The 26397-nt window shown below is 34.8% G+C and overlaps 1 protein-coding gene across 1 annotated transcript in view; it reads right to left on the minus strand.

The window, feature by feature from the left end:
* The window catches only part of LOC121738966 (transient receptor potential cation channel subfamily A member 1), a 143028-nt gene that overhangs the window by 28922 nt on the left and 87709 nt on the right, over positions 1-26397 (minus strand). Inside the window, exon 4 of the mRNA XM_042131258.1 lies at positions 3414-3570. Coding sequence (XP_041987192.1) covers positions 3414-3570 — 157 coding nt within the window. The remainder of the gene's footprint in view (positions 1-3413; positions 3571-26397) is intronic.

Raw genomic sequence — 26397 nt, forward strand, 5'->3', positions numbered from 1 at the left:
TACCAACAGCCCGCCAACTGAGCCACAGAGGTCGTCAGAGGTCGTCTAGAGATCTATTCAACGGCGTTGGTGATTGCGGTTCATGTGTTGACGTAGTCAAAAAATCCCTGAAACGTTTGCACGTAAGTTAAACTATGCTTTAACTTACGTGCAAACGGAAATAAGCATAAGATCTTGACATTCTTAATGCCCTGAATCAAATTCATTGTATGTATTTAGGATCTGGTAATGCCACTTTGCCGACATAAAATAAAATACAAGTGGGAAGTTTTTTTTCCTACTCCGGGCAGATCAGGCAGGTCACGGGCGCCCTGACGTCACTGCGACCCTTTATGTCATCTTTTGTGACTCCAGTGAAAAGACGTATGTTCAAGTCTTTAAAGCTACAGAAATGCACGTGTAAAAGACTTAGGGAACCTTCTAAACTATTTTCAAGTTCAGCCGAGTAAAACGATAGTGAGCTGCATCGTGTCTCATATTTCTAACAACGAAAATCAACCCGTGATTAAACTTAGTCATTATAAGTTGGAAACTTCCTGAGGCTAAGCTGTATTTAAGTGTTTTGTTTTACATAGTTTCGCAATTAAGTTCACTCTAGAATACTGCAACCTAGACAATAAGTGTTTTGAATTAAAACGAATCCAGCATTTAGCGAGCTGATAATGGTTAGTTATGCATAGAATACTATCGGTCATATCTACTTGCAAACAAAAAACTAGACCAAGATCGGCCCCACCCGTTTGAATGCTAGGATATACACGTCAAACTAAGAACAACCCTTGTTTTACGTTGGGGGTTAAAATTTAATTACAATACAGGGAAAGCAATAAATTCTCTGAACATTCAATATTCAGTAACTAGATTGAGTGTGTTTTAATTCCAAAAATAGAACATTTGGGAATAGACTGCGAGCTTTATTTTTTATTGGAAATATAATATTGTTATTATTTCCGGAATTGGAAATATGTTAGACTTTTAGGGTGCTTTTAAGGTGCATATTTTTTTATTAAAGCCTATATATTATTCTGAGTAGGTAAGCTTTAAAGTATTGTGAAGTTTAATTAAAATCCATTCAGTAGTTATTGCGAGGGGGCGACTAACCCTAAAGTGTCGATTTTATAATTCATTTTTATACTCGAAAATAAGCTCCGAATTGTTTCATTTTCTAAAATTAGATACTACATTATATTTCCGAGAATTTGATCTGAGCAAAAACACGATATTTTAAAATTTTCTCGATAGAAAAAAATCACAAAGATGCATCAAATTTTCACGAATTTTTCACTTATTGCCATAACCTTGCATTGAACTAAGTTAATATTTTAACACATTGTATACAATTCTATCATTGAGAGATCGACCTAGCGGATTTTTAAAATGTTGTATATTTATCGAGTTATTGAGAAAAAACTAATTTGGCGATGAATTCGCGTCGTTCTTTTTCACCTGGCATATGAAAGACGGGCGTGAGTGTGAAGAGAGAAGGACGATGTTTGTTTTTGGGGTTAGTCGCCCTCTTAAGAAGCTTATATATATATATATATATATATATATATATATATATATATATATATATATATATATATATATATATATATATATATATATATATATATTATACATATTATACTTAATAATTCAATACTAGAAATATACTAGATATTACAAACGTGAATTATTGCTTCTTAACGCAATAACTACTGAATGGATTTTAATTAAACTTCACAATACTTTAAAGCTTACCTACTCAGATTAGCATGTATATAGTATATATACTAGAAAGATACTATAGTATATATACTAGGTAATATCTGGTATATATATTATATATACTAGATATTACCTATAATAGTATTGGGCACATCCGTGACGGGTGAGAATCTGCCTGCCATCCTTGAGGGGAAAAAAGAGGGATTTGTTTCTCTCTTTCTGTAAGAGAATAGTGTGTGATACAAATAAGAGAAATTCGAGTATGTTATTGTGATTCTTTAGCTGTGATATTAGGGTAGTTAAATGTTGTGCTGTATTTTTATTGTTTCTAATTTTGACGTCTATAATTATTTTTATCGGAATTTTATTTAACCCTTTAACCGCCGAGCTTAAAATCAATTGTCGTGCCTCTAGCGCCGGCACCATAAATCGAAAAATTTATACCTACAACAAATAGTGATGTGCAATACTTATCTTTTTCGATGTCGATAATTTATTTCTTAATTTTAAATTTATGAAAAGTATAAATTGATATCTAGTATTTGAATCCATAATGTTGTTAGTAAATATACAACGCTGGCAAAAACATAAGATAAAAACAGCTTGAATAATGAAGTAACATAATTCCCGATATTTGTTATTACACTTTAAATAATATTAATTTCATAGTTTCCACGGATTAAATAATTAAGTTGTTTAAAATTTTAAATATATAACCTACTACAAATATAGATTTTCAATAGTAGATCGATATCCCATCAGGGGATACATGCGTACAGTTTCATCTAAATGTAGCAGACAGACAGATAGGAAAGCGTTACTTTGTAATTTATTATAATTTTATGTCTAATTTAAGTATCCACTACAATCATATTTATCGATAGCATCATCATAAACACAATACTAGTGGAAAATTTTAGAAGGCGGCACTCGCTTATGACGTCAAAAGCGGTCGTCTTTTTCCGACCGTGGCGCAGGGTGTGCTGACAACATTCGTTTCTAAACATGCAGGCTAGGGATGGGAATCGTCAATTCAATCACTGAAATTTTTATACCATATTAATTATAAATTAAGTAAAACAAACACGTTTATTTGTTCAGTAACCATTGCTTTATTTGTTTTATAATAAACTAGATGATGCTCGCAACTTCGTTGCGCCAAAACTCGTTTATGGCACGGGAACCCTACATTTTTCGAAACAAATAGTATCCTATGTCTTTTCCCAGGACTCTAAGTATCTCCATGCCAAATTTCAGCAAAATCGGTTCAGCGTTTTGGGCGTGAAGAGGTAACAGACAGACAGACAGACACCCTTTCGTATTTATAATATTAGTATGGATTAGGTAGTAAAAACAAAAATGTTTTAATTTATGTGGATTTTTGTATCAGTAAATCATTGCTTATGTCCCGTCCCTACTGTCGGATTTTTCCGAATCGGGCGTTGGACATCAATACACTTTTCTAAGAATATTTTCGGCAATTTTTAAAACTTTAGACATTATTTTTAGGTCTTATAATTAAGAAACTAAAATGTAATCAAATCTAAATGTGTACTTCGTTAACTATTTACCACTATTTTAATATAATACAGTGCTATGAAACAAAAAAGGCAGATTATATAATTACTATAATTACTCTGTATAATTACTATAATTAATTAATACTACTATAAATAATTCTGTAAAATTGCTATTGTACTCACCACCAGAGCAGTTGTTGATGAAGTGAAGTATGTTCGTGTTGTTCCGAGCCGCAGCCTGGTGCACCGCGGTGCGGCCCCGTGCGTCGCGGACCGACAGACGTGATGGTTCGCTGAAGTACAGCCGCATAAAATCCTCCACATTCCCGCTCTCCGCCGCCTGCGTATTTTTTTAATATTAAAACATATAGTATATGTCATATACAGTATTATAGTTATACAGTAATAAAAGTATTTTAAAAAGATAAAACCGACTTCAAATTGTACGTAATTAAGAACTAAAGTTCACTATCTCAAAAAATACTCAACCGATTTTGATCTAACCTGCAATATTCCCTAACTTAAACAATACCTGGTACAATAAAAAAAGAATAACTTAAATCGGACTTGTAATTAAGGAGATAGGCGTGCACAAACATAAAAACATATCTACATACATACAATATAGATACACTTTTGAAATTTGGCACATTTGTTCAGAACATTTTATAGATAAATACAAAAACTGGGCAGTTCTGGAAATATTACAGACATATGATTGAGACGTTGCAACGCGACGCGCCGATGCATTTCTAAATTAGTGTGGATTTGACAGTTTCGCAAGACGTCTGACGCAATTGAAATCTGTCAAATCCATACAAATTTATGCCGCGCCGCGCCTCGCCTCGCTTCATCGCGTTGCGGTCTGACCCATACGCGTTGAATTGCTATATTTTGCTAACCTCCTTTTTTTGAAGTCGGTTAAAAAGTACTATGATTCAACGTGAGTTTAAATCCCTACTAACATTATAAGTGCAAGAGTGTGTCTGTCTGTCTGTCTGTTACCTCTCAAACCACCAATCCAATATAACTCAAATTTGGTATGGAGACATTTTGAGTTCTGGAAAAGGACAAGGATAGTTTTTGGACTATTCATTCGTACCACATTTTGCAGTCGTTGTCGACCGACCACATCGCAACCACATCGCAACCACGGCCGACCACATCGCAACCACAACGTTGCGTCGATGGCGTCCCGCGTCGATGCAATGACAGTGCGCGCACACCGCCCGCGCTCTTCCCCACCTCCGTTTCATTGACTTTCGTACGTAACCACAATAATCATCTCAACCACGTCGGCATTTTGTCGGTACTACAACGCAACTACAAAAAGCTGCAGCGACACCATTCATACGTAACCACTGCTTGACTGCATTTTGTCGTTGCGATGTGGTATGGTTGTGGTGTGCGGTGTGGTTGTGGTGTGGGTTGGCCCTTAAGCTTTTCCTTTTTAGTTGTAAAGTGTCAGGCTAACAGAGGTCTAGAAATACGTCGTTGTTGTAAGAAAGTATATTTTAAGCAAAATCACTATACCAATATTCTTATTTCTTAGCCAAACAATATACCTAGTATAGAATGAGCTAAGCTTTTTTATCTTTTATCTTTAAACGAGCAATTCTTGTATATATATAATTGGAATCTCGGAATCGGATCCAACGATTTTCATGAAGTTTAAGGTTAAATATAGGGGGTTTTGGGGGCGACAAATCGATATAGCTAGGAATCGTTTTTAGAAAATGTCATTTTATTCGTGTTTTATCGAATACCGAGCAAAGCTCGGTCAAATAGTTAGTGAAAATTAAATTATTCTTATAATATAATATTTCCTTCTACTTATTATTTCGTATAACAAAATAGCGAAATTCGGCCTTGATAATTGATAACATTAATAAAATATGGATACAATGCAGCTATACATAAGCTTTGTCCACACTGTGCCTTTTTCTGTTCGTCAAGGACATGCGTTATAGCGCAGTCAACAGCCCTCTGACCGTATCCAAAACTTCAAAAATGACAATATTGGCGTTGCGTTCCTTGACCAATATGAAAGTTGATGACGAAAATTGAAGATGAAAGTGCACAGTGTGGACATAACTGATGAAATTCGTAGAACGTCTACGGCGTAGCATCACAGTACATACGGATGCTACGCCGTAGCTCGGGCTACGAAACTTCGTAGAACCGTATAATATTGAATAACACACACAATATTATTGCGTTTCAATTGAATGGAAAGGATTTGGTGAACATATTAGTTTACATATTAGTATTGAAATCAAATGATGTATATTAATCCTTTATCTACATTTTGACTTGAGTAATATCTGATATTTTATTATTTGGATTTTCACTATTATTTACCTATTTTTATTCAAATTGTATGAGGATGGTAAATGTTATAACATGCAAAATAATATGTTACCATATTATATGCCACTTTTTAAATGCTAAATATACACTATACCCATAAAATATTAAACCAACTGGGCAAGAGAAGGAAAGAAAGAATATTGTTATTTGAAAACTTCTCCTATATTTATTTAAATAAAATTGGACCCAAGAGTCATGACGATTGCGGTAAAGTTAATGAGACAAAGGAAAGAAATCTTGTGATCTCAAAATATACATTTTAATATATAAATATAAATTACAAATATAAATTTTAAGTAACTAAAAATACAGCGGTTAACTTAAGTAGGTACTTCCTTAGGGTCAGTACACAACGTGACGATGCGATACGAGTAATAATAATTGTCGAATGTGTTATTCAAAAGTGACGTTTATTTACCACCGTAAAATATACATGTTTTATTGATAAATACGCCACTCGCGGGCTTTTATTTAGAGTTCCTAAAGGTGCACCCTCACCGGGAACATTCACGATTAATGCAACATTGAAGATTGGACTTTTGACACATTATAATACTACCCTGACTGACGAGCATTTGCGTGTAATGTGACATTCGAGTTTGAGCATTCCATAGCTAATTGATTCTTTAACGTTAACTTAACGTTAACGTGTTAGTGGCGGCCGAAAAGAAAGATCTTCCGACCGAGAGAGATAACATGCTCGGTCAGGCCGAAGCCCACTGACGTCATTTCAGACGTTGTATATATCTTGCCGTTCTCCGAAACTTCGATAGCGCGATGCAGGAATGTTAGGCGAATTGTGGGTACCGCCACAATTCCATAACGTCAGATTGATATGTTACAAGTTGTATCAAGATATTACACACTGTATCATTACAAGGTGCACATTGTAATGCTCGGATCTCCTACCTCACTGGTGTAATGCTCGACTCTGTAACGTTACAAGCGAATGTTCCCGGCGCTGGAGCACCTTTGGGTTGCGTCCAGATTAGCGTGGCACGATTGTGACCGACAATCTCGATAGATCTTACACACACATCTGAATTGTCACATCTTACTAACCCAATCCAAAACCCCTTTAAGCTGGGCCCATATTGAACGTGACTGTGACTGTGGCCGGACAACAACGGACATTACTCAGTGAGGAATGAAAAGGACAAATTACTTCAACGTTTTCACGCTAGAAGGCAGCACCAGCATAGCGAACAAAAAGTTTTGTTCGACGTTTGACAACATTTTTGTCAATACTTTATGACGTATGCAACATAATATCGGATATCGGATTTCGGTCGGATTATTTACTGTATATTCTATTAGCCCTCTCTGCTCCTACTTTTGCTTTATTTTCTCTTTTGTACCTATATTGTAACATGATATCAGTGTTACTCATAAAATAAAATTTTGCATTTTGTAAATATTTCCATTGCGCAGCTATTGCCATTATTTATATTATTATCGAGCATTTTTATGCTCGAAAAATCACGTTTATAATATGAGAGCCATTAATGGCAACAGGTAGGTATACTTTTTTCACAAAATCGTCTATTTGATACTACATGTAACAAATGTAACAAAAAACCACAATTATTGGTCTAGTTTTACTTTAAATATGGGTACGGAACCTTTCGTGAGAGAGTCGGACTCGCACTTGGCTAATATTTTGGTTTAAAGCGTTAGCAGCATTTCCATTGCTTATTTGATTCAAGGTACGCCACAAAGACCGGTTGAGATTGATCAAATTATATTATTTTTGTCAATTTGCCGTAATGCGAAGACGATTCGATGAAAATTTCATTTCGTCGACTAGACGTCTATAATATTTAAAAAATCTTATTACTTATTATAATCTCAGTAATAAAATCTGTTGTCTTATTTTGAATATATTATTGCACCAAAACTATATTAGCTTATACTTACCTACAATTATTCTCGTGTCACAATTTTAGTTACCGTACTCCTCCGAAATGGCATATTAAGTAGGTCTGAGAATCGGCTACTGGCTACTTTTTATATATTGATAAGTGCATTTGTTGATTTGTTGTATAAATTTAAATAGTAAATTATTACAACTGACGGCGACCACTATTTGTGCGACGCAGGCGCGGTCGCAGCCTAAAATTTTGGAGGGGATCAGACAGTAGCGGGGGGGAAAGACAGTAGCGGTCAGTGTCAAAAAACTTGCCATTTTCTATAGAAACCGCGATTGATAATGAAGTGTCAGATGTTCCTAGTCTAAGGGCGATATGGTATTTTGCATACTCGATGTGAACTGAATATGAAGCAATGACCGCTACCGCCTCATTTCGCCGAGTACAGTTTAGTCACTACATTAAAAAAATATTTGTCGCTGCTATGGGGTAGCTAGAAATTTCCTTTTATTATTTGGCAAGATTTTGAGATTTATCCATTTGTCCCAGATTTGAGGGGAGGGGGGGGTCATGTCCCCCGTGACCCTCCCCTTCGGCCCGCGCCTGGTGCGACGGGATAGCGATGGACGTTGCCATGGTGCCATACATAATATGGGCGAAATACTTTTACCAATTTGCCGGGACAGCTAGTTTTTATGTAAAGATTATTTTTTTATATTTCGACGGATTAAAATCAATACTATATTAGTAATTACAAAGGTGAATGTGTCTTTTTTCTTTTTGCGGCTAAGCCACTGAACAGATTTTGAGGAGACTAGACTTGACGAAATAGAAAATAGTATAAAGGCTATTTTTTGTCATAACAAAAGAATATAAATCTTGCTGTGTTAATGAATTTCGTACTTTATAATAATATTTCCCCTATATTAGAAGATACAATATAGTTGCTTCACTAAGGTAAATTTCATTTTTTTCAATTTTTTTTGTAACATCGAGGAAATTGATTCTTAGGCAGTTGACAGACCAACGTCCTTTATGGCTGATTTACACGTATTAAGTAGATAAGTAGTCAACAAAATTTTTACTTATGACTTTATACTTACCTACTTAACTAAATGAACTTGCTACTAAATTTTGTGTTTACATGCAATTAATAACTTAAAATTTAGTTTGTAAATTTAGCCAGCCATTAGTCGGATCATGTCAATTTACGACCAAAGTACGTAGCTACCCCACCTGCCTAGGAATCAACTTCTTTGGTAGTTCTTAAGGATCGCATACACGGGCAATAATTACGGCAATAATTGCTCGGCGTCACGAATGGAGCGATCTGGAGCAACTAGTGGAGCAATATGGAGCAATTTATTTCATATCGCTCAATGTTATATCGCTCAAATATTCGATGGCTACATCAATATTGTATTGCGCAATATTGATGCTTGTCGCCGCAAATTGCTTGATGTAGTCGTGACGTCAAAGTTGACGAGAATTGACTGGAGTTGAGCAATTTTAGTTGCCCGTATAAGCGCACTGTTACTCTTGTTGCTGGGCGATGCTGTTGATACCTACTTTGAGCTTTTGAACTTGATGAGGCGATGACAATTTAGCAATTAAGAAAACAGTGGCGTGTATTCAGTAATTGTTTTGTAGCCATTAACTGAAATAACCATTAATGGCTGAAAATAGTTATAGTTGATTACACTTCTATAAAGACCATTGGACTAAAATAGACAACGTTTGGAACACAATTTGAAGACGTTTCTAATTTTTATTCATTTCTTGTATTGTATGATTATTATGGGTGTTTATGTTAACTCGAAATGTAACTGCGTGTAGGATTTGAATGGGAATTACTTAATATTATTACTAATAGTTATAGTTTATACTCTTAAGTAGAAATCGGATTATATATGCACTATCAAAGTGCCGAAACATGCATGCAAATTTGCACTTAAAATGGACGAAATATGCACATTGCACAAGTCATAATAATATTATAAGGATTTAGGATTTCTTTAGAAGGATTTTGTTGGCGGTGTCGTTAATACTTGCGCCAATATTCAAAATTTTATTAAATCCAGGGTTACAAGCTTTTTTTGTACTCAATAAAAATATTCTACCAACACTTTATGATTGCGTAACAAAAAACATGAAAGTGCATAATAACTTTACTCAATATTTTTTTCTAATGTTGTCCCATGCAAAGAAATACTTTGTTTGTATGAAGATAATATTATATTATTATTGTATCGGGTGTACTGCGCAAGGCCCCAATTAAGGACTTTTTAGGATAGTCCACATTTTTTAGTATTTTGATGGATCGTATTTCTCTTTCATAGCCTCGGTGAAGATAGCCTGATACTGTATAATATCATGATTGATAGTTTGGGAATTACGACGCGACGGCATAATACGACTGAAATATTCATAAACAATGAAAAATTACCAAAATATCCTCGCAAAAAATCGCCTAAAAAGTATCTTATATCTTTAAACGAGCAATTTTCGTGGAAAAACGATTTTCATGGAATTTAGTATATAGGGGGTTTCGGAGGCGATAAATCGATCTAGCTAGGTATCATTTTTAGAAAATGTCATTTTCATCGAATACCGAGCAAAGCTCGGTAATATAGCTAGTATTATATACTTATTTGCGTATGCAAATGCATATATATAACCCGATACCTGTCATACATGCTCACTAATATTATAAATATAGAAGTTTGTCTGTTCCCTCTTCGCACTTATACTGCTGAACCGATTTCGATATTGTCGATATTTTTTGTTGCAGAAAAGTTTACGGTTTCTGTGTGAGTATCCAGTTTCGGTGAAACGGATTTCCGGCTTCCGAGCGTCATCTAGTAATGTATATTTTGCACTACACAATATTGTATCAAACACAGTCATAAGTTGATATGTTTGTAATTTATATGATTTTTAAAGGTCTTTGGATCTAGTAAAATAAAAAAATAGGTAACTTTTTTAGAATCGGTAAAAAATAGTTTTTATTCCTATTGTTTGAGGCCTTCTTATTATTCCTACTAGCAGGACTCTACTAAGTGCTCTGTAAGGTCGAATGTCTCAAACCATTTAGAGACGTGACCAGTACTAAAATTAGTTTATTGATAAATTGGATTTGCTTGGAAGAATCAAAACCTTTGATTCTTCCAAGCAATGCAATATTATTTATATTATGTGACAAACATCATAATATTAGTTTTCAATGTCCGTGGATCATGAATGTGTATGATACATAAAAGAAATCTTAAATATAAAATATTATGTATACAGGGTGTAACAAAACTAAGTGATAATGCTTTAGGGTGTGCAGTATGTGTTTCTCGTAGAAAGTTTACTGTGAAAGTAGCAGCGCTGAAAGATCATTTTTTATACTTTAGTATGGGAAAGCGCCTCAGTGCAGCGTCACGAGTTTTCCTATACAAAAGTGAAAAAAATGTACGTAAACTACAGCGCTGCTACTTTCACAGTGAACTCTCTACAAGGAACACATACACACCCTAAAGTATTATCACTTAGTTTTGTTACACCCTGTAGTATAAAAGTATTAAATATTATTTCCATTGTCTGGTAACCGTAACACAAGTCCATCAGGTACTCACCAGGGGGCCAGAAGTTGTGTGAAGTGGATAAAAATATCTATGGAGATATTTTTTTGCTTGAACACTTATCTCACGAAATGAACCAATTTTTATGTAATTTCGCTTAGCTATAGAGTATACTACTGGGAAGAAGGAAGAACATGACGTAGTCCGTAGTATGTCTGTACATAGACGTGCTTTTTGGCTTTATGATTCCCGCGGAACGCCCAAACGTCTAGTTTCATATATTTTGTAAATATTCTTCAACCAATTTTTTAACTCTCTAAAAAATCTAAAGTTACAATAATAACGAACATCAAACTAATAATTAATCTAACTAGCGATCGCCCAATGGTCGAAATTCGACCTTAAATTTAATATCTTCTTCTTTTGGCTCCCCGTTTAAAGTATTGACTATTTCAGATTTAATAAAAAAATAACAATCCATTTTTAATTAGACAACAGACTTCAACCATAAACAAAAGTGTATAATTCGTATGTATAGGCTTGTCATTCAAAAATATGGTAGTGTGCACATATCGATGGCCCCAACGAATAAACGTGCAAGAGCTCTTACCCAAAAAAATTTTTTTTTGATTTTTCGTTTGCATGGCATATGATACACCTATGTAATTTTTTTTATTTTAACGATTTTATAGCAATGTAAACCTTTATTGTACGGAAATATAATAACACATATCACATTAATAATAAAACATGCGCTTATTGCAGATTATTTTATTTATTTGAGTTCACCAGAGTGTTAAAACAATCTGGCGCACGTGTCTATCCTTTCCTTTGTGTTATAACTATTGCACGATTATTCGTGTAAAAATGCAAGCGACTTCTTTGAGTAATGCCTCATTGCAGATGACGAAACTTTGAATTTAATAATCACAGCTATTCTATTATCTTTTACTAATTTCTCTTGACTTCTCTGTTTTCTTGAAGGTTATTAGAATAGCTATTATAAAGTTTATCAGAAGAGCTGCTGGTGAGTTGCCGGTCTTTTTAAGAGGGAATACGCTCTCTTCTTGAAGGTTTGCAGGTCGCATAGGTCCGGAAATACTGCTGACTGCTGAAGACTGCCATTTATCAAAGTTATGAGGATGGTATATTTTCCACGTGGAAAGATGGCGAAAAGTTGCAGGAGGTATGATTCCAAATAATTCCTCAGAGCACTCCCCGTGACACAACCGACTGAGGATGCAGAGTGAATCTATTTACATCTCGGCGTAATTCCAAGGGATTCAGCCTGTTTGACACATTATGGCAGTCAAAAATTCGAGCGGCCCTTCGTTGGATACAAAGAGATTAGTTGGTATTTTGGGGTCCCTGCCCAGAGATTAGAACAGTATTTCACATGAGGCCAAACCTGCATCCTGTAGAGTTATTGGTCCAGACTGAAACACTGTCTCGCCTGTTAAGAACGCCAAGATTTTTCGAGGCTAACTTGGCATCACCCTCTAGATGACATCGGAACTGAACTTCGCTCGATATGTTTACTCCAAGTATTTCAATGCTAGGAGGGGATTGTTAAAGAGGTGCCCTGAAAACGATGATATACGACCATTGGTGACTTTTTAGTTGTGAACACTTTTTCAACACAATAGGAGGGTTTCCGTCAGGCCCGCTAGACTTTTGGATATCAAGGTCATGCGGGGCTATTCACTTTGGGTGCTGATGTAACCTAATATCCGACATGATGCCGATGAGATGACATGATGATGCATTGTGGTATGGTCGGCGGTTTTTATCCCAAGGTCATCAAGGGTCGAGTTTGACGCAAATGGCTTACACAGAAGATCTTCTTTGTATTTTGCGTCGTGGGCTAACGATCCATTTTCTACTCGTAGAGATGGTAGGATGGCTTTCAGAAATATCCTTGAATAGCTTAGGCCAGGGACCGGATTTCACTGGTTCCCAAAGGAAGGCACTCGAGTCTCTCACCAATACCATTGACGTGCTGTTTACTTTGCCCGAGTGATCTCTCTCTTTAAGGATCTATAGGCAAGGTTGTACTCCATTTTATATGTATGTATCCACGCATAGACGTGAGGAAGGTCAATATTTATCAACAACAACAATATTTTTTCACTGAACCGTCAACAAGAAAATGTTAGCTAACTAGACGTTCCACGCGGCCTCAACCACATAAATGATAAATTTTACGGAAACCATACATTCTCTCGCAAAAAATTACCTATGTTCCTTTACGTCATGGTTCATTCTACATTTGTGCCAAATAACTTAAAAATTCATCCAGTAGTTTGCGAGATAATGTTAATAAATGAAAATTTAAGTAATTTTCCCGGTTTTTTCATATTTTCCTATGTTTTTTCGCTTCTATTAGTCTTAGAGTGATAATTTATAGTCTGTAGCCTTCCTCGATAAATGAGCCATCTAACAACGAAAGAATTTTTCAAATCGGACCAGTAGTTCCTGAGATTAGCGCTTTCAAACAAACAAACTCTTCCACTTCATAATATTAGTATAGATTTATATTTTATACCAAGCACTTATAAGGTCGTATTACATAAATAATAAGTCGATCTTCTTAACACTAATATACGGGCTTTTATCTTTACAAACATGTAAAAGCAACAAAATATACAGGAATAAGCGTGTAAATGACCAGAGCAGGGCTCAGGGGAAAAATATATGCGTGGAATAACCATGCAACATTTCACTGCACTTGTTAAAACTTCATTTATGACACGAATAAACGTGCATTGATACAATAGTGTTAACGAGTCACATATTAGTCACTACAACAATAATTTAATATGGTTTTTCTTAAATATGCGGTAAACGGTTAATATTTGATTTTTAAAAAATATATGAGCTGAAAGATATTTTTTTTACCTTTAATTTGATCATACATTATAATTATCTATTTATTATGTACTCAAAGTAATGTGGTTCCAAACGTTTTTTTGTCTTCCTGAAAAGTTGTCTTTTTTCGATTGCACGTTTATTCGTTATATTTGATGATCCGATTGCTAAAAATACTCGCTTTTTGGATAAAATCAAAAATTTTGGAAAAAAAAATGGCTTTTAACCACAAATACGTCCAGAATTGAAGACATGAGTGGAAGAACCAGGTAAATAACAGTTAAAAAAATGCCTGAAAATGATTTAAAATAAAAAATCTGTAAATTTTATGTGTAGCCAGATGATGAAGTATATCTACTTCATCATCATCCCAACAAAATGAGCAAATGTCGGTATGTTATAAAATGTTAGCTAATTGGTTCTCCCACCCACGTCTTTAATTCATTTGCTTCTGAATAGTATAAAATGATTTTCATAGAAATTCTGAGGTAAAATATTTCCTAAGTTCCTTTCCGCAGTAAGTAATAACATTTCTCAGAAATATGCTCGCTGCTAGACGCTAATAGGATTATGACGTAGAGTTCGATATCTTTTTATTGTAAAATGTATATAATATATTATAATAAATGGGCTGTGCTATGAAATTAAATTTTACTGGAATCTATATATTAATACGTGAGCCAAAAACTTTGTATCCCCTTTGACGAAAAATGGGGAAACGTAGGTGAATAAAATTTTGCACAGTAATTTATATATATAAAACTCAAAGGTGACTGACTGATTGACATAGTGATCTATCAACGCACAGCCCAAACCACTGGACGAATCGGGCTGAAATTTGGCATACAGGTAGATGTTATGACGTAGGCATCCGCTAAGAAAGGATTTTGATAAATTCCAACCCCAAGGGGTTCAAATAGGGGATGAAAGTTTTTATATAATAATACTTCATAACGCGAGCGAAGCCGCGGGCAAAAGCTCGTTATTTATAATTATGGTGAAGGAGTGCATCGAGCTAATATTATATAGAAATTATGCTTTTATCATACATTTTTTTAACACATAAAACATTACACACACTACAACACACACACTAGGAAAAATTACAGATTTTTGAGTGACAAGCCTATACATACGAATTATACTCTTTTATTTATGGTTGAAGTCTGTTGACAAATTGAAAATGGATTATAGTTTTTTTTATTGAATCGATACTATTAGACAATGCTTACACGGCCAGTCTGAGACCCAGAGACAAGAGTTGAAAAACTATTAAGATAAAGTCAATATTTTTTACAAAACATGTCGTTGAAACTGAGGTCGAATTTCGACCATTTGGCGATCTCTAATCTTCGATAATAGGGAACATGCAAATATAATATTTATGAAACTTTTGTTACGAAAATGTTAAAAAAATATAAAATACTGCAAGGTAAATGTGTTATAATTTTTTTTTACAATAAATACGAATTAAGTAATAATAACTTGAAACGGAACAGATTTCAAAACACCAATCAGCGTTCAGTGGCGTCACATCTGCTATCCCCAAGTTCCATTTATCGTTAAAAACGCTCAAAATGCCTCTTATTTTGAGCGTTTTGATCGTTTTTAACGCTAAATGGATCGCGGGGTGTAACAACTTTTTGATTGTCAAGGTGGGGGGCATTGTCAATAATAATTATTGTCAAACAGTAGTGCCGTAAATAAATTGTTAATTATGTAACCAAAAATCACGATGTTATTTGAGGGTAAAAATAAACACAAAAATAAAAATATCGCATCTACCCTATTAGAAATAAGGCTGGCCGCATAACTACGTTTTCCGTATTCGATTTACTAATGTGGAATGTCGATTTGGAATTCCGTGAGATTAGCGCAAACGTTCGTGTTTTTCACGTGCGAACGCGCCGACTTGAACTTGAAACAGAGGTGCGGAATTTGTTTCGTTCGGAAAAAGGCGAACGTGTGTGCCAGACGCCAGCTGTTAATGTATTTTCTATTGATTCATTCATTCAGATATATTTTTTTTATGAAATAAGGGGGCAAACGAGCAAACGGTTCACCTGATGGAAAGCAACTTCCGTCGCCCATGGACACTCGCAGCATCAGAAGAGCTGCAAGTGCGTTGCCGGCCTTTTAAGAGGGAACAGGGTAATAGGGGAGGGAAGGGAAGCGAAAAGGGGAGGGTAGGGAAGGAAATAGTGTAGGGGATTGGGCCTCCGGTAAACTCACTCACTCTTTCTTTCCGAATACGGAAAACGAATTCGGAAAACGTGTGTATTTGGCCAGCGTTACAGATTAGGTAAACATGTTATACCTAATTATATTAAAATAAGATAACGCCTGCAACTCCATTGCGGCAAAATTCGTTTCTACAATGAAAAGTATCCTATGTCCTTTTCCAGGACTCAAAGCATCTCCATACAAAATTTTAACAAAATTGGTTCAGTGATTTAGCTTGAAGAGGTGACATATAAACAGATAGACAGACACATTTTCGCATTTATATTATATTAGTATCGATTCATATAGAAATCAGTAATTCGTAGCTAATATCTGATATATAAAACCTAAGTATGAAACGGAATTACTCACTAGGGTAAATAACTGTACACTTTTATTGTATGTTAGTTATTTAAATTGTCTTCTTGTTCGTAATTCCATCAAAACATTTTTACCCATTGGTTGAGTCATCCTAAAAGCCACCATCAAAACATGTCATCAATTACAACCTCATGGTTTGACGTTTGTACCCATCTTGTATCAAACGGGTTAAGAACTTTCTTCAGAAGTTATATATTTAATAGCTGATATGACGACAAATTGCTTCCATGTTCGTATAAGTGGAAAATTACATTTTAGAAATACGCAAAATCTTAAAATAACTTTTAATATCACTAGCCGAAGAATACCTGGAATTTCGTTCTACTTATCTTGCACTAGCGGAATATGGCCATCCCATTACAGGTAAAGCTAACTACCTAATAAAATCAAGTAAGCGAGCATTATATTTGTATAACAAGAAACTAGGTATAATATTATAAGAGCTACTTTTATTTTATTATATTATATTTAAAATAAAAAATATCAGCGTGCTCCACGACCGCACTATACAAGGCGAAAAAATCGGCCAAGTGCGAATTGGACTTGCGTGTGAAGGGGAAGTACCACAATAGAGCAAAAATAGGCCGAAAATTGTGTTTTTTGTATGGGAGCCCTTAGCCTTAAGTAGTAATTTTGTTTTTAGTATTTGTTGTTATAGCGGCACCAGAAATACTCAATCTGTTATCAGAAGTTCTATAGCGGTTCTTGACATACAGCCTGGAGACAGACAGACGTACAGTCAGACGGACAGACATCGAAGTCTCAGTAATAGGGTCCCGTTTTTACCCTTTGGGTACGGAACCCTAAGAACTAAATGATAATACAATATGGTGTGTATGAGTTCCATATAAAGTGTTCGCTGTAAAAGTAGCAGCGCTAAAGAGTTTCTTTTTTTCACCTTTGTAAGGGAAAAAATTCGGTCTCTTAGCGCTGCCACTTTCACAGTAAATTATAATTTATAAGGGACACATGCACACCTGAAATTATTATCACTTAATTTTGCTACGCCTTTATAATCGTCAATAGACCCAACAAACACTAAATGTCAGTACACAAAGACACTCGTTTCTTTTGCGTTTTAATTAATAATTTCAAATATTATAAACAAAGCACAGTGTTGATTATGATTCTAATTTACCTGTCTTCTACTTGCTACTCACTCAAATCTCTCGTATTAACCGCGTTATAATGAAGTACCGTACATTTAATTTGGTTGACTTTGAATTTTTTGTTTATATTTAGAACATACCTAATTGAACCGAGTGTAGGCGGTGATGATGTTGGATTTGTTGGGTTTCTTGTAACTTTTCAAAATACTCGATACAAGAAACTCGAGAAAAGTCTAGAGCTCAATAGAAACTGAGAAAAATTTAATCGCCTTACATTTCTAAAGCTCTAACCGATCGGAAAACCGTAGATCTGAAATTAAATGAAGAACGTGAGTGGACGAAGTGGATAACTAACAATTTATAAAACAAGAGCAAAAGTCTAGCTATTATACTGGCTGTACATAAAATTTACATTTTTAGCGTTCCGTACCCACAGAGCAAAAACGGGACCGTAATAATAATAGGGATTACTATGTCCGTCCGTGTAGTGTCCGTCTGTCTCCAGGTTTTATCTTAATAACTTCTGATTTTTTTACAGAATATTGTGTCTAATTAGTCCGGGTTCCCTAAAACATTATTTTTATAACTATCAAGCCAATTATTCGTGAGTAGCTTCATTTTCATAAGACGAATAACAATTTCCTATGCGAAAAGTCTCAGAAGTGGTAGCTAACAAAGATAGAAAGGATTTAATATTTTGAGTTGATGGTCCTAAAATATGGATTGTTCTATTTGTAGGAAAATGTTAGGTACTCTTACACTATAATATACCTATTAACATATAAATATACAAAAAATCTGCTGGTTAGGGTTCCGTTTTAGGGTAGGGTAGGTAGGGTAGTTAACCAAGTTTCGTTGATTACAAAACCCTAACGAGCTGATTTTTTGAATACTGATAGGTTAGTAATACTCACGAAAAATTAGCTTGATAGTAATAAAAAAAATTGGTCTAGGGAACCCTGACTATAATATCTATTGCCGCTTTAACAACATAATAATATAATAATATATTATATTCTAAAAATTTAATAAAATCAATATTAAAGGGGGCTCCGATACAAGAACGTGAATTTTTGTAGCCTTTTTTTCTCGTAATCAATAAAGGCAACAGCTAGGCACTTGAAATGTTCACAGAATTCATAATTCATAATTAAGTAAGTATAATAATAAAATTAAAATAAAGTAAATATATTTAAGAGGGGCTCATATTATACAAAAAACAGTTTTTCTTTTGCCTTCTTTCGTCCTATAACTGTAGGGAACCCTTCACGAGTCCGACTCGCACTTGACCGATTTTATGTTTATTTCAAATCCTTCTTTTAAAAACGAAAATTTTCAAATTGTTAGTTACCCACTTCATCCACTTATGTCTTTAAATAAAATGTTTAGAGTGTCTGGAAACCAATAATCTCTCTTTAATTATTATACTCTGCACATGAGCTCTGATGATACGGAATTTAAAAGTTGCTGTTGGAACCGTATAGCACAGGGGTTCCCAATCTTTTTCACTCATCACAATATTTTGTCACGGCGCCTTACTATACCTAGCTATTACAGAAATATACATACTTAAATAAACACCTTCAATGGTTATAGTTAGGTTAAACAGATAAATAATAAAAAACAAATATTTAATCATAATATCTATTTTTATTTATTTAACCATAATCTGCTTTGCATAATTAATATTATAATTTTTTTTTTATTTGTGGTTTCAGATAATGATTTAGAATCGACTCACGGCGACGCTCCTCTTGCCTTTCTACGGTGCACAGTTTGGGAACCCCTGGTATAGCATACATATTATTATTAAAACTTTCATATGTTATTGCCCGCGTCTCAGAGTATCCGCATACTAGATTTCAACCTAATCAGTTCAGACGCTTGAGCATAAAACAGCACAATTTCAATAAAATCCACAAAGATTATATACCGAGCGGAATAGAACAATCTCTAGCTTCCAAACGAAACCGAATTTAATTTACGTATGTGTGTAAAAATTTGTTTACGTATACCTACACTTACACGAGCATCTTTTTAAGAGAATAAATTGTCAACGTTCCGATAAGTGCCGACTGGACGTCAAACAGATGGAAAAAATTAGTTCTGCTGTCATGTGTCACAACTCACACGTCTCTTTTTTCTGTTACTGATAGTGACATCTCGCTTGCTCTGGCCTTTGTTCTCTATTCCGCCAGGTATTTATTAACTTTATGATAACATCTCAGGCGGTGCACATTATTAACAGACATTATCAATTATTAAACAGTTTATACTGTGAAAAAAAAACAATACCACTCCAACCTACACCTGCATCCATTTTCTACACCACCCACAAAGCCACTATCTACTGGAATCTAAAGGACATATTGCTTTAAAAAGACAAAGGTTCTTAAAGTAATATTAGTAGGTATTCTTGGCAAATAAAATCGGCCAAGTGCGAGTTGGACTCGCGCACGAAGGGTGTACCAAAATAGAGCAAGAATAGGCTGAAATGTTGTTTTTTGTGTGGGAGCCCCCTTACTTATTTTTTTATTTAAATTTTATTATCTATATATTAATACGTGAGCCAAAAACTTTGTATCCCTTTTGACGAAAAATGGGGAAACGTAGGTGAATGAAATTTTGCACAGTTATAGTTTATATGGTGAAGGAGTGCATCGAGCTAATATTATTTTGAAATTATGCTTTTATCATACATTTTTTGAGTGACAAGCCTATACATACGAATTATACTCTTTTATTTATGGCTGAAGTCTGTTGACAACATTCACAACAAGTTGACAAATTGAAAATGGATTATAGTTTTTTTATTGAATCTTAGATACTTTAAGACAATGCTTACACGGCCAGTCTGAGATCAGCTGAGTCCCAGAGATAAGAGTTGAAAAAAGATGATAAAGTCAATATTTTTTTACAAAATATAGGTAGTAGTCCTAATGTCGTTAAAACGAAGGTCGAATTTCGTCTAGTAAATTATTGAAGTACAAATAAAACTAAGTATTTCGTGAATATTTCAAGTGCCTATGTATTGCCGTTATTGATATAGAGCAAAAAATAACAAAAAATCACGTGTGTTGTATAGGAGCCCCCCTAATATAAAGGTGGCTGTCACACATTTCAATTTATTTTGTTTTTAGTATTTGTTGTTCTAGCGGCAACAGATATACATAATCTGTGAAAATTTCAGAAGTCTAGCTGTAGCGGTTCTAGAGGTAACTCTAGAACCGCTACAGCTGTAAAGCCGGACAGACGGACAGACATCGAAGTCTTAGTAATAGAGTCCCGTTTTTACCCTTTGGGTACGGAACCCTAAAGATACAACTTCACTTGAAAATCTTGTTTATTTTTTACTTGTTACTTCACAACAAAGCATGTTAAACATTTCAAAGGGTTTTGTCTTTACCAATATTATTAGATTGCATTTCAGACAAGACGTACTTATAAATAATAATTAAGATGGAACTGGATGAAGTGGGTAACTTATAATTTAAAAAATTTAGTTGTTTTGCTCAAATGATGCCTTCATTTGAGCAAATTGCATAAAGGAAGGAAAAATGATTTGAAATCAAAAAGTTTGGACTTTATGTATAGCCAGGTGGATAGTAGTTACAAGGTCTGTTTAAATTGTTTAAATTATAAGGGGAAAAATTAGTAATTGTTACGTTAAAATTAGTAATAGTTACGTCATTTACTGAACTTTTACATAGGCGTACCGAGGGGGGTGGGTAATTTGCCCCCCCCTGGCACCAGTACCTGGGTAATTTGCCCCACCCCTAGCCCAGAACCTGGATACGCCCATGAACTTTTATTATATTGTTACGTTTAAAATGATGAACCGGTCATGACTGATTCAATAAAGGTTGAATGCAATAAATATAATTCAATCACTGTACAAATTCCCGACTGAGATTATGTTAATTGAATTTGTGCGGTAAATAAGTGTCACCTGGTCGACATTTAATTTGGTGGAGACGATAAATAGGCGCCCAGGTATTTACGAGATATCCTTTTAGAGTTCCGCACCCGAAGGGTAAAACGACACCCGATTCGGAGATCTTGCTGTCGACCCGTCAGTAATGCTAGAAAAACACCCCCTAAAATCGATTAGATTTACAATGTTATCCACATAACATACTAATATTATAAATACGAAAGTGTATCTGTCTGTCTGTTACCTCTTCACGCCTAAACCGCTAAACCGATTTTGATGAAAATTGTTTCGGAGATGATACCCCGGGCCCGGGAAATGATACAGGATACTTTTTATCCCGTTATTTATGGTTCCCGTGCGATAAACGGATTTCACCGCAATGGAGTTGCGGGTATTAAGTATTTTTATAAGCATGATATGACAATCAATTTTTCCATAAAGTAAAATGTGTGGTGGGGTATATTGCCTGTAAAAAATTGGCCTAAAACCGTTACCATTCTTTTGACTCTACCACTTAGGTAAAAACAGTTTTGAAGTGCAGATTGAGGTCTTGATTTTGTGAAATTGAAGGTTCACTAACTTTTACGAACTGCTTAAGGCTATGTAGAATATGTATGGCTCATTGGAGCCGAAACGGCTTCGTACGATTCGGGAAATTCTAAGAATTCTTCGGATTTAAACAAACTTTCACAGACGCACGGTTCGTTTGCAAATTACCGAAAAATATTAATTTTTAAAAGAAAGGAACGCTAACTCTCTAGTTCGTCGAGCATTTTTTTTTCTAGATGATTATTATTAGGGGCGAAGGTAAAAGATTTTTCCGTTAAAAATAATCTTCAAGTTATCTTGAAAAATATAGAGAGATAATTTTAAATTCCAGTTCAAAACACAAGGTATTTTGTGATTATTCTCTTTACCATAATTTAGGCTTAAAACTAATGAAACTAAGTATGATTAGAGGTATGGACTATCGTTAAAACCTAACCATCTCAATTAACGTTGGTGATTTTAAGTTGCTCTCAAAACATGTTGTGAACTAATTAGCAACTTATTAATATAAGAGCTTAATATTTTAATACAATATTATTACAGTTAAACAGTTTTTTAAGGTTGATGGGTAATAAAAAAGAAAAAACTCTATTATTATTTATTATTCATTATTATCGAATTAGCTTCATTTATTTTTAAAGCATCATAATAATTTGAAAAATTGAAAAATCGTAATATTCTATTAAAAAAATAGTAAAAGTATATTAAAAAAACAGCCAAGTGCGATTTGGACTCGCGCACGAAGGGTTCCGTATAGAAAAATAGGTAAAAATTGTGTTTTTTTTTGTATAGGAGCCTATATTAATTATTTTATTTAAATATTATTATTATTTCTTAACGTACACGACATATATCTATATGTCGTGTACGTTATAATTAAGGCCTTTGTGAAAATTTCAAGTCTCTAGCTAATACTGTTTTTGAGTTACAGCCTGGAGACAGACGGACAGACAGACAGACATCGAAGTCTCAGTAATAGGGTCCCGTTTTTACCCTTTGGGTACGGAACCCTAATAGTCCATTGCACCTAGGGCAAATGTCTCAGATCACAATACAAACATGTGATCTGATCGAGGCTTTCTTATTTACTGCCCATGGTGCGTATACTACTCGTATTTTTCTCATCGGGGAAGGCGGAAAACGGCAACATCGGTAAGAAAGTTGACGTTTTCCGCCCCGAGGTGAGAAAAAATATTTATAAAACGCAATCAACAAAATTTAATAACTTTTATTTGCCTGAAGAGGCAAATAAAAGTTATTAAATTTTGTTGATTGCGTTGATTTTGTTCATACGAAATCAATGATGAAAAACTCAAAGCAGATATATTACTACCGCGCGCGTTGTGAAGATTGAAATACGGCCCAATTGGGCCGTCTGTTGTTTAGTCTGCATCGAGCGCAGCACGAACGTGCCACGTCTTGTCTTACCAAAATAAATGGAAAATGACGTCGTGCGTGTTTCGAAAATGTACCAATTATGACTCGAAAGTAAACAAAACACATGGAATCTCTTACCACATGTCTTGATTGCAGTAAATAATCGAATTATCGTCATAGCTCAGGCGAAGAAAAAGACAGCGATACTATTCGACGTTTAATAATAATGTCTCTTTTATGTAAATGGTTTTTCGTATCTTTTGTTTCACTTATCTGTCAAATTTGTCAATGTTTGCAATTTTGAATTTGAAAATTGTTCGGAAGAGATTTAAGCCGGAAAATAGTATGGACGTATCATATATCTGTATATGTAGAATATCATTGTACGAAATAGTTACTGCGCATGATGCGTGATGCACTATTTCGTATGATAAACTGGCAAATAAAGGTTATTAGATTTTGTTTTGAGTTTTATAAATTTTTAATCTGCTTAACCTTTCGCATGTTGAAATGACATTAGCCACTTTGCTGTGTCTGTGGTACCGGAAACCGGTATGGTCAACAGACAGCCCTAGACTTTTACTGTAACTGAATTTTCTCCGTATCTAGTACGAATCAAGTCAATTCAAGTTATAAATCTTATTGTAAATTGAATAATCTTTATTCACTTTCAACCATTTCTATATAAATACTCAATTATAACTAACATAGAACTTTCAACATAAAGTACTGTGATATTAGATAAGTTTCGGTTATAATTTTAATTACAACAACATTTGGAAGTAATCAATATATTTTATTTACAACTTATCACATTAGGTTTAAAATACAACTCAAAATTCAAGTGCCACCATACATATTTTTTACACAACACATGATAGTTTCATTTTCAGTTTTACATACATTTTGCTGATATAATACTATATCATTTTTTGTCTATGTTAAATATTGTTTATATAATATAACTTTAATTTTAATGTTCTACCCCTTCGTCTGAGCAGTAATAGGTAAACAATTTCTGTAGTCTATTATACGTAAAGTCACCTCCTATGTAATTGCTAAATCTGAATGTCAGCAGGGAGTCTATCGAATTAATCTGACATCAAAGATAACTTTAACCATCCTGTAGTATACCTTGGTGTAAATCTCGTTACAACTATATGAATGAAAATTAAAATGGAAATTACTAATTAAAAGACAGTTTTTCTGCCTTCAATTGTCAAAACAAGTCTTAAATTCTACCGGATATGAAAAATCTCAAAGAGTTGAAAAAAGGAGGTTAATACAACACGGCGAAAAACTTTTTTATACAGCCGGCTCTCGAGCATGGTTTGCTGCATGCTCAAGAGCGATGAGGCCTGGCAGGTGGCAGTCTCTTTCTGCGAAACCGCCCTTTCGCAGAAAGAGGCCGCGGAGCGAAACAGAGAGGATGATCCATCCTCCGTTCCGCTCCGCCGGCGTAGGACCTGAGTGCGGAGGCGTCTTTACGCGAACATTCAAACTTAAGTCTAATCCTGGGCTGCTGATGGGAACCTGCCCGGTTTAGCTAGTCCCGGCGCCGAGGGGAACGTTTTAGTTTGCCGAAGTGTTCCCTAACTTTGGTGGAAGTCCGGTCCCTTTTGAGGTAGACCGGTCGGTCGTGGAGGGAGTCCTGTTTTAGACAGATCCAGCACATCCTTCCGTATACGGCGGCAAACCGCAGGTGGTTTTAGTGGGTAAGCCCGGCGCTTCTCGCCGGGAGTCCCACATAGGTCACACCGCCCGGGATGCTTCAGCTTAACTGAGGCACACCCCCAACCTGGGGCACCCATAAAGGGTTTCTCATGCGCATCAAAAAAGGGGGTTTTGATCCGGGTTTTTTTTGAGTACGATGAGGCGTTAAATGAGATTAAAATGTTTGTACAACAGATAAACAGGGTTTTTGCCCTTTGAGTATGGAACCCGAAAAGATTGGTTAAGAATATAAGTCCGCCAGGTTTGTATTTTTAGAAATTTTCATCAATGTATTTTAGTCTCATTTTTAGTAGAGTACGAAAATCTTTGAATTTAGAATTCGCTTCACTAGTTCGGTACAGGTTAAGAAAAACAAAAACTACTAATTAGGGACGCCCCTACTGTTATCACAGATACCAATTTAAAAACAACCTTTTTTTGCATAAATGGAGGCTTTGGAACCCGGAAAATTATTTTAATTAAAAATTTTGAAAGCAAATTCAATGTACAGGGTATAACAAAACTAAATAATAATACTTTAGGGCGTGTACGTGTTCCTTGTAGACAGTTCACTGTGAAAGTAGCAGCGCTGACAGACCTTTTTTTCACTTTTGTATGGGGAAACTCGTGACGCTGGGGCGCTTGCCCATACAAAAGTGAAAAAAAAAGATCTTCCAGTGCTGCTTACACAGTGAACTCTCTAAAAGGAACACAATATACACACCCTAAAGTATTATCACTTAGTTTTGTTACACCCTGTATAGCTAGACAATATAATATTAGCTAGATAATGAAGTAGATTAAGTTGCAAGTTTTGTTCAAATTACAAGGGAAAAACTGATTAATTATTGCTTTTATGTTGTATAATGTTAGTTACCCACTTCATTAACTTATGACTTCGAAATTCGAATATGGAAAGCCTTGATGCATTTCTGACGAGAATGCACGAGAAAAATCGATTAGGACGTGATATTGGAAAATATAATATCCTGCAAGCATTATGAAGTTTTTTATTAACAACTAGCTATCCCTGCAAACGTTGTTTTGCCATAAAATTATTTTCTCTGTTTTCCTGCTTTTCTTTTGAAGTTTTTTTTTAATTTTTTTCTATGGACATCACGGAGCCCGATATCTTTCCAACGAATGCAAAACCGTTGAAATCGGTTCATGCGTTCTGGAGTTATAGCGTCAGGAAGGAAAACCCGACTT

This window comes from Aricia agestis, chromosome Z (assembly GCF_905147365.1).
Source record: "Aricia agestis chromosome Z, ilAriAges1.1, whole genome shotgun sequence".
Taxonomy (NCBI): domain Eukaryota; kingdom Metazoa; phylum Arthropoda; class Insecta; order Lepidoptera; family Lycaenidae; genus Aricia; species Aricia agestis.